At 36.8% G+C, this 14,420-nt stretch overlaps 1 protein-coding gene and 1 pseudogene across 1 annotated transcript; one reads left to right on the top strand and one right to left on the bottom strand.

Annotated features, from left to right (window-relative positions):
- The first annotated feature begins 615 nt into the window (after nucleotides 1-615).
- On the top strand, nucleotides 616-14,153 carry LOC145775773 (cytochrome b-245 light chain-like). Its single transcript, XM_082587139.1, has 6 exons — nucleotides 616-746; nucleotides 6,026-6,110; nucleotides 6,517-6,591; nucleotides 7,310-7,390; nucleotides 12,203-12,284; nucleotides 12,416-14,153. Exons 1-6 carry the CDS (start codon nucleotides 677-679, stop codon nucleotides 12,581-12,583), a joined length of 561 nt encoding a protein of 186 aa, XP_082443265.1. The 5' UTR covers nucleotides 616-676; the 3' UTR covers nucleotides 12,584-14,153.
- LOC145776486 (U6 spliceosomal RNA) lies at nucleotides 10,960-11,056 on the bottom strand (annotated as a pseudogene).
- Nucleotides 14,154-14,420: the final 267 nt, after the last annotated feature.

Genomic DNA, 14,420 nt, shown 5'->3' with positions numbered 1-14,420 from the left:
GCTACACCGGTATGGTTAGCGAAACACAATGCTCGCTGTTCTATAGTGAGTAGTCCGGTAGTGCTGACGCCAGGAAGATCGCTCCTTTTCAACCTGCATAGTCTTATTGAATATAATGAAGACAGTAGTTCGATTTACGATAGCAGTCAGACCTTGGAGTTGCTGAAAAGTTTTAGGCTTAGCAGTCACGTTTTTTGTTGTTTGGTTTCTTTCCACTTGTTACAAAATGTTTTTCAATTTTTCCTATGTTTGGTAGTGTGCGAATTTGCCATATTTTCTGCGGCTTTTTGCTGGTCAGTAGCGATTGGACTTGAAATTTTAAAAGCATCTGGCAACTTTGCATATAAAGCATATCACGGTTTCTGAATTCTGGTTGTCTGCCAATGTCTTTGCAGACTTTGCGTCAATGAACTTTATCTACCGGTATGCTACTATTTATGATATCATAACGAAAAGCTTTAGATTTTCTAAGTCTGAAATGTCAGCAGTTGTCAAGTTGATGTTGCATTTTAAATGATTTGTATGTGGAGTTAGCTAGGACATCTAACTTAAATTATTACCATTGCTTGTGTATTATATAAATCACTACTGGTACATTGTATTTTTTCTCAAAAAGTTTATAGTGGAATTAAATAAAACAATATTTTTTATAATTCCGATAAAAGTTTAAACGAAAATGGCTGGTGATGTGCGAACCATACAATGGGCAATGTGGGCTAATGAGAGTGCATTGTTGGGTGCTTATGGTGAGTATCTAGTAAAATTTTGATGTAGGATTTGATTTCACATGAAGTACCGGTACTATAGTGTTTTTACTGCAGGAAAGGAAGGCTTCAATTTTTTATTTATCTAGGATTTTTTTCATTGGTCATTTGGAAATATGGTTCTTTAGAGTATACCTATAAGACCATACCACAGAAGTATGGCAACAACGTACTTAATCATTTGTTACGCAGACTGCTAAATGAAACTCTATTGTACAGTTTTCTGTAGAATGAATGTAGTGGTGCGATAGGCTTTTGAGATCCAATTTGTGTATATTATGTTCTTATATATTAAATTTTCTCATGGTTGACTGGTGTGTTTACTAGCCATGGCGACCTTTATACACAGGCCATGGCAACGTGCAGCTTAAAATTTGACTGAAGGCCGATCTGTTAGTAGCCAAAATCGCGAGTATAAGTTGATAGTTTGAGTATTAGTTGATAAATAGAGTCTTTGTCTACATTTTTTGAGAGTTTGAGTTACTTTTGTGCTGTTTTTACCATTCAAATAACGGATTAGATTTTGACACTTGTAGTGGAATCCAAAAAACGTCTGGCAGCAGCGGTATTTCGGAAAATATTGTCATTTTGTCAACATAATTTGAGGAGTTTTGCAGTGATTTGGGATTCAGTGATCACACTTTGGCTATTTAAATTGTTTAAATTATCATTTAAAAGGAATATAAAGTGAATTTAACTTAAACTTCAAAATTGAAAATACATCGGCCTTCAGTCAGATCTCCAGTTCGTACGTTGTCAAGGCCTGTGTATACAGATCACCATGTTACTAGCCTACCAGCTACCACATTGTGATTGTAGCCTTATAATGTATTATATTTTTTTTTAATGCAACCTATTTCGTCCCCTGAACACTTTGTCCGCTGATTTTGTACCCTGAAAAGATCAAGAGAAAAAATAGAACAAAGCCCAAGTCGTTGATCAGAGTTTCCGCAAACAATTTAATAATTTTCTCCTTGAATTAATCATTGAATTTTTGTGGGCCACCACAAAATAAGTGTGACTTTTTCTTTGTAATTTTGTCTAGAAATGTTAGTTGGAAGTGAATAGATCATTCCAGTGTGGCAGCTTGTGATTATTTGTAATGGAGGGGCTACAGTATATACCGTACAATCTTAATTCAAATTGTGTATTGACCGATAATGTTTCTAAGAGTTTAAAAATATATGCAAGAAAAATCGATGAACTGTTACGTACATAGGCGCCGACTTTTATTTTTGCACGGGGTGGCGGATAGCACAATATGATAACCTAAAACTTTTCAGAATCATGTAAACGTGTAAATTTGCAGAACATTAAAACTGCTACTTTACTAACTGCACTTTTTAAATAAAACTCAAAAAGTTTCGAAAATTGCATTTTTTTAATGAAATTTGAAAATAGATATTCATTTAGGGCAGGGGTCGGCAAACTGCGGCCCGCGGGCCAAATGCGGCCCGCGGACAAACTTTTTGCGGCCCTCGAACGATCTTACTTTTAGTGCATGAACTAAAGTTTCATCATTATCTACGCATGTGCCATGTTATAACGGTTTTATGATTTGCGAAACGAAATAAAAAACGAAACGAAAACTTTCTTGAAACAAAAGAAACGTAGGTTTCGGCATTGATGAACTTAGTGATTGTGATTGGTTAACAGATTTAGCCTCTCACTGATTTCACTTCTCATATGAACAAGCTAAACTTACAACTACAAGGAAAGGAGCAATTTATTAAGCAGATGTATGATCATATTACTGCCTTCGTAAACAAGCTACGTCTTTGGGAAACTCAACTACGGTAATCAATTCCAACTTTGCTCATTTTCTCAATTTTGGCCTTTGTAAACCTTCCAACCCTGATAAGTACACATCACTTATCGTTTCCACTAAAACTAACTTTGAATCTCGATTTTGCGATTTGAAAAATCAAAAAGACAGATTCGATTTATTTGCCATTCCATTTTCAATGGATGTCAATACTGTGTCACATGAGATGCAAATGGAAATAATTGAACTTCAATCATCCAACATTTTGAAGGCCAAATACGATTCACTTCCAATTGCCAACTTTTATAAAGAATATGTCCAGAAATCCACCTATCCTCATCTGTATGACAATGCAAAACGTGTGATGTGCATGTTTGGAACCACATGTTGCTGTGAGCAGCTTTTTTCAAAAATGAATTACGCAAAGAATAAACTTCGCACTCGCCTGTCAGATCGTCATTTGAATGACGTATTGCAAATATCATCAACAAACTTGCCAGCTGATTTAAACACCTTGGCCATGACACAGAAACAACATCATCCTTCACATTGATAAATGATAAGTAAATAAAAACAATGCATTGCGTTTTAATACGTGTTTGACAATAAATATGAAACGGCAACAAACACGTCTCATTGTGCAATAGACACAGGAATAGGAGTTGCAGGTGCGCCATGATTTTAAGGATAAAGTGGCGATTGTTTATAGATTGAAATTTATGCGGCCCGCACGTTACCGGAAGTTTGTAGATTTGGCCCAGTAGTACAGAAAGTTTGCCGACCCCTGATTTAGGGGGTGGAGCTATCAATCATCCAGATAATTTTATTTCCAAGTATTTTATAGCTGTCATAATTTATAGCGATATTATGAGCAGTTTAAAATTTTTCAAAAAAGACTTTTGAGGGAGGCAATGGAAAGATCGTATTTAATTGATTCATAAATCCCATTGTAAACCTAACAATCGTAACAATGACTTATGACAAATAACAAATAAAACAATCCCAACAACAACAACAAGGAAAAAACTCGTAGCCACGTGTTGCGTAATCTTCACGTAGCTTGCTTGATGTTACGCGAGTATCATGCTTGTAACAAAAACAATCATTTTCTTCGCAATACCGGTACTGTATTGGTTCACCTCTTGCTTTGCGTTGACTTGAAGTGAAAACCAATCATCAAAAAAAATTTAAACGTCCATTCAAATTACATTTACTTGCAGTAAGTAATGTAACCTAAACGGGGTGACTGCCACCCCACCACAGCGGTTATGGAGTGGCGTGGCCAGTGGCCACCCTGTAAGTTGGCGCCAGTGGTTACGTAGCTTATAGCTTAGCTATAAAACACTGTCATTAGCCTACGTTGTGTTACCAATGCTACTGTACTAACAGCTAGAAAATTTCAATGCAATTGCTTCGCTTTGTCTTACTTATTTCCTGTTATGGTAGGCTACGTCAGAATGAGAAAACAGTCATTTACAGGCTGGTTTTTTTTTTAGTCATTTATCGGTCATTGACCGATTTTTTAGCAAAATGTCTGAAAAAAATGTAGTCAATTCGGTCAAAATGTCCAAAAAATAAATAGTCAATTCGGTCAAAATGTCCAAAAAAAAACAAGTTTCTCAGCAAAACTTAATGTTGTAGCTAGTCATAATGTGCAAATTTTGGTTTGTATCAGCTACTTGAAAGGAAATATTTTCATCAGAAAAAATGACCAAATTAAATAAAAAATGACCGAATTTTTTCAAGTCATTTCAGACAAGTGACCAAAAAGTCTCAGCGAAGAAAAAAACCCAGTTTGCAGGGATTCTTGATTTACACAGCAACTCTTTATATCATATCACATTAGTTAATTTTGATAAAGTATGAACATTAATTTAATTAGATTTAGTGGTAATAATATGATGATTAAATCTTTATCCTCAGACTGGGAAAGCTTCTTGCAGAGCTTAATCTTGGCAGTTTTGCATACTTGTAGAAGCTTTGAATCACTGACGCAGGCCGGTCACCGAGATTGGACAGAGTGAAGTTTCCGATGGTTGAAATTTTTTTTTTATTGCCAGGAAATTATTCCATCCAATAGATGCCGCTGAATGGAGAGCAGTCCTTTACGTGCATTGCTCAAGCACACACCCCGAGAGTTGAACCAGCGCCGCTTGATCTTGAAGTTTCTTCATTCCAGAAGTCAAGCGCTAACTAACTGAGCTATCGGGGCGGATATAACTGCAGTCTAGCATTGAGAGGCTCGATCTTTTAAAGGGAAAAATTATAAAATGTTTGCGGCAAATCCGATCAGCGACTTAGGCTCTGTTGTATTTTTTTCTCGATCTTTTCAGGAGACGGCGTGTTCAGGGGATGAAGTAGGTTACACCCCTTTTTTCTGGTGTTTTCAGAAAATTTTTGTTGGTAACATTATCTGAAAAACCTGGCAGGAGGTAGCTGACAAGGTCACTCGTAGGGTCTTCCACTGCGTCTTTCATTTCAATTGTATTATTGTGACATTTTAAGAAAAAAACAAACCAGTGATAGATTGTTTGATTAGCAAATTAACTCAAGAGTCTCTCATTTTCATTGTTAAAAAAGCAATTAAAATTTTTTATGTTAAGCAGGTGTATTAAAATAGAATGTTAGTATTTATGAAACATGTAATAATGTGTAATAAGTGATGTGTACAAACCATGATTGAACTGAAAGCGATATTGCTAATACAGTATTACACACCCAAAATAAGAGCAGCTGACCCGATGACTGTATAGTCTTTTGTTGCTTTAGCTATTTATTGTGTCTTAGATTGCATTTATGTTTAGCTATATATTGTCACAATGGATACTAAATAGTATAATTGATCAATATATGCTATTAATACTACAAAAAGTACTCAATGCCAAGCTGAGCGAATTACACCAAAATTGGTGTAACTAGTTCACTAAAAACCTTAACAGCTTATTTCACCTTAATGGGATCATCAGAAGGAACTTATTCGAATAGAATATCATTCTAGTTTTATCTCTAAAAACTTAAGTGTAGCATTAAAAAAACGTTTGTAAGTGATGCTTGTTTATTGGAAAGAATGGCATGATATATTAATCGTGTTTAAAAACTTTTTCTTGAATACGATTCTATTTGAATAAGTTCTTTCTGATGATCCTATTAAGGTGAAACAATCTTGGTGATATGGTGAACTGGTAACTAATTTTGATCTAATTGATTAATTGTATGTGTGTGTGCCATGCATTTTAGGCTGAGGCTATGATTTCCTTTTGTTGGCCTAATGCAGCATGATGTCATGCACTTTAACATATATTTTTGTGAAACGTTCATAGTGATGGTATTGTGAGCATTCATTTTCAACTTAGTGCTGACATCTTGAAAAAATGTCTCAAAGTGCACTAAATATAATACCTTCTTACACTACTCCCACTAGGCTTCATTACTACCACACTATCATAGATTATTGGAACACCTGCTTTGTATTTAAATGGTTATCTTGATTTTGTAGTGATGCTGATTGGAGGAGCAGTTGGAATCATTGGTGGAGTTTTGAAAAATTTCTTGTTTTGGCTTCCAATAGGAATATATGGAATGTAAGACGCTTCGCATAGCATAAGTAATATTGTATGTTTGTTGTGAAGAAGGGGGCGTTCTTCCCGGCTATCAGCACAAGGCTGAGCACGTGTCGGTGTCTATCGCTGTCAATTCTTGCTACAAATCGGCTGCCGAGAAACATATTGTATGTTTGTGTAGATTTATTTAAATTGTTACATGTGTTTCTACTGAAAATCATTGTTTCACAGCCAAAGTTTTTGTGCCCCAGTAATTGTCAGCATGATTTTAAGAACTTTCGAGAATTGGTCATAGTGAAATTATACACAGCTTATTTTCATCTCTGGTAGTACAGTATTAAAAAATGTTCGTAAGTGATGTTTGCTTTTTTGTTTATTGGAAAGAATGGCATGATATAGTAATCGTGTTTGAAAATTTTTGATACAGGGTGTTTGGATTGCTAATCTCTGTATTGGAATACCCACGAGGCAAGAAAAATAAAGGAAATACAATAACTCGCTGGTAAGCATTTTATTTTGATAACCCTATTACTTTAAATATATTGCATGAGAGGAGTTGTCAAATTATTAGTTTGTTTTCCACTTCTGAAATGCATATTCTCTAACTGCATTCACGATAAACATTACATATTGTTAAGACTACTTGCGGCATGGTTACTCTTTGGTATGTGGCAGCAGCACTTTCCTATCATTCAATTCTGATTGGACACCTTGCTTAACTGGTATATAGTTAAAAGAATACTGCTCCTTAACCCTGTTTAGAGGCTAGGTAATTAGGAGTTATTAGTTTAGAGGTAATTATTATTTTAGAGGTAACTGTTTAGAGGTGAGGCAGCCAAAAAAAAAGGTCATTCTCCTATTTTCAGTGTCAACGCCTAGTTATGTGGTACAATGAGAAGCTTATCTTAACACTCTATGTCCAACTGAATATGGAACCATGTTTTTCTTATGGCATTATTATCACCTACATATCATATGGGTGTTACATACTCATAATTTGTAAAATGACCATTTTTGATGGAATTATTTTAGGTTAAGTTTGTGGTTGATAGCACTTGGTGTAGTATTTTTAAATTAACTCACTAAGTGTACGATTGCTCTTACTATTCTCATTACATCAAGCAAATGCAAACGTTTGATACTTACTATTTGTCATTCATTGGTTAAACAGTTTTTTACAGAAAAGAGAAACTTTTCAATTCCATCTGCTGTTTTTTTAGGAATCAAGAACTGTTATCAAACTTTGTCAATAAGCTGCCATGTATGAAGACTTTCTATTTTCGTTCCTTTATATATTTCGTGTAAGTTTGTTTTTTTTCAGTAACTTTTACAAACGCTTTGTTTTCTTATACTTTCACTTCAATGTTAGACAAAGGTTTGACATTTTCGGCTATGTGAAAGGCTCAGAGCATAAACTACCGGTACTCCATCGAACTGTAGGTCAGCGTTTCTCAAACTGTGGTGCGCCAAAGGTTCGCAGTAGGGTGGAGTGAAAAAACTTTTTTGTTTAAATCGAAAAAAACGGGGTTCTTAAATCCCGACAAATGACCTAAAACTTCATTAAAAATTGACTTTAGGGGGTTGCCCCCATTTTCCAGCCGGCAACCCCCCAATTTACGCGCGCAAGGGGGTAAAATTACCTATCTCGGTAACTACTGGTCGTAGAGTCATGATATATAGCTCAAAAGTTGCCAAAACATCATGTTTCTATCTGTCCTAAGAAGAAAGTTTGCTCTATTTACAATACAAAACGAGTTATAGCCAAAAAACAAAATATATATACACACATTTTTGTTAAAATTCAGCATTTTTTCTGACAAATTGTGATCTGTCATAAGTTCTTTGAAAAAAAAATCTGATATGTTGCACAAGATATAGTAACACACTGATAATACCGAAGATTAGGCCAATAATCCAAAAATATTCAGAACACAGTCCTTTTAACATCAGTTCAAAACATCATAATGAAGCACTCACATTAAGCATAATGTTAATTGCAGCAGTGCAAAAATATCACAAGTGTTTGGTGATGAACTTCAAAGAACTCATATTCATTTTGCAAAAACAAGTTGCTTTGCCTGGTGTGACATGTTAGCGACATGGCCGAGCGGAACTGCTCGTGGTTTTCAATACTGCAGCGGCAAAGCACGAGTTTGATTACGGCTGGAGGCAGATTGTGTTTGACATATATTTGGGTGGCTGGAGACTCGAAGAGTGGTAAACTCATATCCCAGTCGCCCCCAAACTTAACGTTTTTTCATAATTTCGTTGATTTGTAATTCCTCAGTTGAAATATTTCAAGTGTGAGCATTGCTAATCCTAAAAGGCTCTGTTTTTAAAATGACAATTCAGGCCTTCTGATGGCATGATAATCACAAAAAATGTCAATTGAATTAAAACGACTTATTTAAAATGCATTTTTGTGTCAAATTTTTTCATCAGTTTACGAGACTTAACTTTTTGGCGAATGGGTCCATCTCGTCTTTCAAATCCTGAAACTTGTGCTGATGCTTCTGTTACGAGCTTCACATGTCGTTCCACTGTTAGATTGTGGCATGGATGCAACAAAATCAGAGGCTTCTCGCAGCATTCTTCCAACTCTGCATCGGTTAAGTGCTCAGTTGCTGGAGAAAGTTGTTGATAAGGTTCAATATCAACTAACTCGTGGTATGCCTTTGCTTCCAAGTTCAACTTTGGAACACAGAACAAACGAATTGGACTGCAGTTCAATGGGTTGGAACTGCTATGGCTTTCAATGTCCATAAGTGAATTTGTTTCAGCGGCATGTTTGCGAATGTTTGCAATGTTTGCAAGTTTGCGAATGTTTGCAATCAGAATATTTTCGGGGTGTGCGAAATAACCGTTTCTTGTCACCACATTCAAAGCAATTTCCCGAATGTTTTGGTCAGAAAAATTCAAAACTCGTTGAATCAAGTTGAAAAAGTTTATGGATCCATTTGTTATATGGTTGTTTAGCTTGATTTCAAACCAAGTCGGAAAATATACTTCAAGGCAAAAACGAACCAGAATCTCCAGGTTCAAAGGCGGTTCATCCACTGTCACATAATAACGTAAAATTCTGCATCCCAAAGTTAGCCATCTTGAATGCACAACTGGTCCAACCACAACAGCGTTTCCTTCAATAATTGCCCAGCACATTTTATAAGCATAGAACTGGTCCGCACTTAAGTCATTCACAACTTCGGATGGGAGCTTTGGAAAGGCCAAAAGTGGTTGCGAGAGCTCTTTGAATTGAGTAACTGGCCAACAGGATACAGTTTCATGTAGTTTTTTCCAATTGAACCTGCAATTGTGTCTGGGCCACTTGTAGCACCATCGAGACCTGCAAACACATGTCCCGAAGGCAATTCATTAGTAGCCTATGTAGCAGACATACTATCCATTGAAGTGGCTTATTTAGCAACTCTTCCAGGCCTCGAATGCATCCGTTGTGTTTTCCTGTCATTGATACAGTGCCATCAGTACCAACAACTGCCAGTTTATTTTGCAATTCTGTACCTTGTATTGTAATGAATTGAATAGATGTTGAGCTATGGTTCTGCCCTTGCCATCTTCAGGAGAAAAGTGGGTGAGGTAATAACTCCCCGGCTCGCCAACTGCAGTGTTGCCAACTATAGTGTTCTTCCAATTGAACAGATCTGTAGTGCTTTTCGTTTGGACCTTGCACAACCGTTTGTGTTGTATGTTTATGTCCATCAAAGTAGGCTGAAATTTTGTTGCTCTTCTTGCCGTAGTTCCTCCCTGCATCTTTCACATTCGGTATTATCAGTGTGTTATTATATCTTGTGCAACATAGATTTTTTTTTTAAAAACTAATGACAGATCACAATTTGTCAGAAAAAATGCTGAATTTTAACAAAATGTGTGTATATTTTGGTTTTTTGGCTATAACTCGTTTTGTATTGTAAATAGAGCAAACTTTCTTCTTAGGACAGATAGAAACATGATGTTTTGGCAGCTTTTGAGCTATTTTTCATGACTCTACGACCAGTGGTTACCGAGATAGGCAATTTTACCCCCTTGTGCGCATAAATTGGGGGGTTGCCGGCTGGAAAATGGGGGCAACCCCCTAAAGTCAATTTTTAATGAAGTTTTAGGTCATTTGTCGGGATTTAAGAACCCCGTTTTTTTCGACTTAAACAAAAAAGTTTTTTCACTCCACCCTAGTTCGCAGGTGTGCCGCGGAACATTTTGAATTTTTGAAAAAATGACCTTCTCGTCACAAACATGCATACAAGCAAGACTTGAATGCACAGTTGCACAGTAACTGATAATACTGTGGTATTTACCTAATGCAGGGGTCACCAAATGGCGGCCCGCGGGCCGCATGCGGCCCGCCACGCTGTATCGCTGCGGCCCGCGAAAGGCATCAGCATACAAGTATAACCAAAAATACTTTTCTTGAGGAGTTAAAGAGCACGAAGGAAAAAATACTTTCCGAGAAGCATATTTTCGCTTTGCATATGATTTCACCACCGACCAATCAGATTACAGTTCTAGGTGGGGGTTGCTTAAAGTTATTCCAATGCGATGTCTAACCACACTGTTCCAGTGGTTGATTAAAACGTCTGTTTTCGAATTTCGAAATTGTCTGTGAGCATGGGGTGGCTTAATTTAAGTTTGCAAATGTCATGTAAACACTAACTTAGTGTGCGTTTCACCGTTATTGTGTTTCACGAGCAGTGTTCTCTTTATGCAAGTTTTTGTAGGCAAAATAGGTCGGTGTGCCAACTTCATTTATAATAAATTGGCAAAATATTATATATAAATTTAAAGACTTTTTTCTGATTGTATTATGAAAATATTTAGCTTAGTAGGCTACTGCAAAACGTTTTTTTTTTTTTTTTAAAGAAATATGGAACGCTTCACGATTTTGCGTGTCATCCTTGCGCAGGAGCCATGCTAATCTCTCTGTATCGTTCCAATTTTAGTATATGTAGGCCTACTGCCGAAGCAAGTACTACAAAATGTTGTTAATCAACAAATTCTTGCCACGCTGATAAGCACCGCAAGTGACAGTTGTCTATAATAACTTAAAAGAAAGACGGTTTTATAGACTCTCACAAAAAGGATGAAAAACCAACTCATTGCTTTTTTAGAGGGAAGACTGTTCATGAATTACGATAGAATTACGATTTTTCGATGATTTCCACAAGCGTTTGTTTTATGGTGCCTGGTTTCTTTTTCCCTGTTATTGGAGCCTATTTTTCGCTGATATGTTTGCAAGTCACTATTGTTGCCTGTACTGCGATGTGTCAAACATTTCCTTGTTTACTGAAATTGTTAATTGCAAGATATCTTTTGTGAAGCGAAGTGACAACACCACTCTTGCTTGGCGATGAATATTCTGATGAAACCGCTCGCCTCGCTATAAGTGCGCAAAACAAGTGGCCTCGTTTATTAGGCATTGTTAAAAAAGTCAAAAGTGTTGTTAAAGGAGCTTGGCCTGGCAGTAGCGTTGTTCGATTAATTTTGTTGCTGCGGTATTCTAACATAAATATGAACAACATGTAACGCTAGATACTGGATACGAAATGCGTTCTTTTCAAGCATAAGAGTCAACCTACCTAACATTTTATTAGTGCGGCCCGCCACAGCTCTCCTTAGTGCCAAAGTGGCCCGCATGCAAAAAAGGTTGGTGACCCCTGACCTAATGTCTTGTCATTGTGGTACCTAGTAAGGGTAAATGTCACGTTAGAATTTCGTTAAATTGTTAGACTTGTATAAGTGTATAATACGTAATAACATAGGAGCAAAATGGTTGGAACGCCTGGTTAATCTATTCAAAAAATAAAGAGCCCAAAATGTAGATACCAAACTCATGTTCAGCAAACATGTTTGCTGAACATGAGTTTGGCATCTACGTAATAACATATTTTAAAACAAACTTCATAGATTTTTTAACGCAACTTTGTTTTGGAGTAAGTGCGTCGCGATGTTTTATTTTCTTAGTGCACTGCAAGCTGAACAACGTTGAGAACCACTGCTCTAGGTAGGAGCAGTGGTTCTCAACGTGTCAGGATGTTCTCATATGAGAACACACACATAGCAAATGTGCTGATATTACAGGCTAAACGTTTGTTTCTTTACAGCGTCTGCCTTCCCTCCGTGCTTATCATCCCGACATTGCTGGGCTCCGTATGTATCATCATCGGCTCCATCATATACTTCCGGGTAAGTATACAAGCTTCATTACTGCACGACTGTATTTTGGCTGAGGCCATAGTGGGTACAGCACTACATGTTAGTTTTAATGTAATGTTCCTTTTTGTATATATAGTATTAATAATGTTTTCTGCTTGCAGGCGGCCTTTGACGGGGAGGTTTGGTCACCCGTCAACAAACAACAAAAACAGCAGGAACAGACCAGAAATGTGAACCTGCCTCCTTCCAGGCCTCCCCCACGTCTCAACGTCCAGCCATCACATGACCGCCCTGCACGACCAGCTCCTGTGCCACCTTCCAGTTATTAGCGAAACAATTATTTATGTGTCTTTCGATGAGTAGGTTATATCACGTACGATAGAATCATGTTTTAGTTCGGTGCGACTTCTCAGGTTAAATTCAGACCAAATTCAAGTCGTTATGTGTTGCATTAATGTATATATAACGACGTCAACATGTTAGAATACTTTTAGATGTTACTTTTTCTGCAATATTTCGTCTTTTGATGATTGGGCTGTCCTTAATTCCTATATACAGCAGTTGAAAAACCTCGCGACCTTGAATTGTTGTACGACATGTGGTATGCTCAATAACAATCTTCAAGGGCAGTAACCACATATTATATAACACGAGATTCGCTTTTAATTGCAATATCCTGTATCCTGTTTTCATACACTGCAGTAAAATAACTTTAAAAGAAGCTCAGTTCTTTTCAAAATCATATCAGTGATTGAATGTTGTGTTATTATAACGCTTTCCTCAGGTGTGTTCAGTTTGTCATATCCTTCCTCTCATTGTTATTCAAAGAGTACGGCGTGGTGTGCCCTTGCTTGCTCAATACGTGTTTTAGTGAAAAATGTTTCAATTTTTCCAAAACTATAAAGTTTACCGTTATTCTGTGAAGAATTGACATGTGGTAGCAAATGTGACTTGTTGGATAATAATGTCGAAAAGGTTTGGTTATTACAAAAGTTCAGATGTTTTATCTCCACGCTGAACAATTTACCTTCGTGATCAGTTTCCACTCTGTGCACTTAAATCGTATCGCACTTCTTTTATCGTACTGTATTTTATATTTGGTGTTTGCTATCAAGTGAAGCATTATAACGTTCCCTGCATATGTTTTACTGGTACGCAATTTATATTAACTGGAATAAAAATGATTTATTTTTTATTAAAAACGTTGAAATGAACGCTCAAAAGAGCTGTTTGAACATCACATGACACTTTCGAGACGGGGAGAATCATAATCATCATATTGCGTCATGTCTACTTACGTACGTCGTATAATTTGAACCGCACTTGACCAATAATCTCGAGTCACGTGCATCCCGAGGCCTTCTAATGCTAGCTTATTCTTTGTTTATGGATATTTTTGCATTTGTTTCATGTATGCATTTTGATTATGAGATCTTTACGAGAATGTTTTTATTTAGTCTTGTGGCATTTGAGAACTGAGTAGTTTGCAAAAGTTTTCATACGACAAGTGGGGTTACTCTAATGTTTAATTTGCATGACTAAGTCTATTCAACAATACTTCTCAGCGTTAGAAATAATTCGCAATCTTATGTCAAGTCCGGAAAGCCAGCTCATTACCAGCTTGGCTACCATTAGCTTGTTTCGAACAGATGTTTTCAGCATGTCAATTGATCAACTCCTCCAGTCAGTTGAACACTGATAGCTACGTGCGCGCGGTACTGATGATGCATTTTGTTGTTTGTCGATCGACAATTCCCATTTTTAAACGAGCGCCAGCGAAGCCGTTGCGAAGATGTTATGTCAGTACTCTAACTGTAAGTTTTTGTACTGTTACGTGCAATGCCATTGGGATGTCTTGACGGTTATGTTTGTAGGCACATATGATGATCTATATTACAACGGCCCATAAAAGAACAAGCGTGATGAAATTTGGTCGATAAGCAGTTCACATAACGATAGGTAGAACTAAAACGTGAAAATTTTACTACACCATTTAGAGTAGGGTAGAAACAATTTCAGTTGAAGAAGGAAAGTTTTTAGATCCAGGCACATGTGTTGCGTGTCTCCCACAATTCAGCAGTTGTCAAGCCTGGTCACCCTAAACAACTGGATGTAAAATGCTTATCATTTATTCAAAGGCAAGTTGAAGCGAGTTTTTTGTTTAGC

Source organism: Aplidium turbinatum, chromosome 8 (assembly GCF_918807975.1).
Source record: "Aplidium turbinatum chromosome 8, kaAplTurb1.1, whole genome shotgun sequence".
NCBI classification, from domain to species: Eukaryota; Metazoa; Chordata; class Ascidiacea; order Aplousobranchia; family Polyclinidae; genus Aplidium; species Aplidium turbinatum.
Note: the sequence above shows the minus strand (reverse complement) of the source record. Positions and strands in the feature narration are given on the sequence as shown.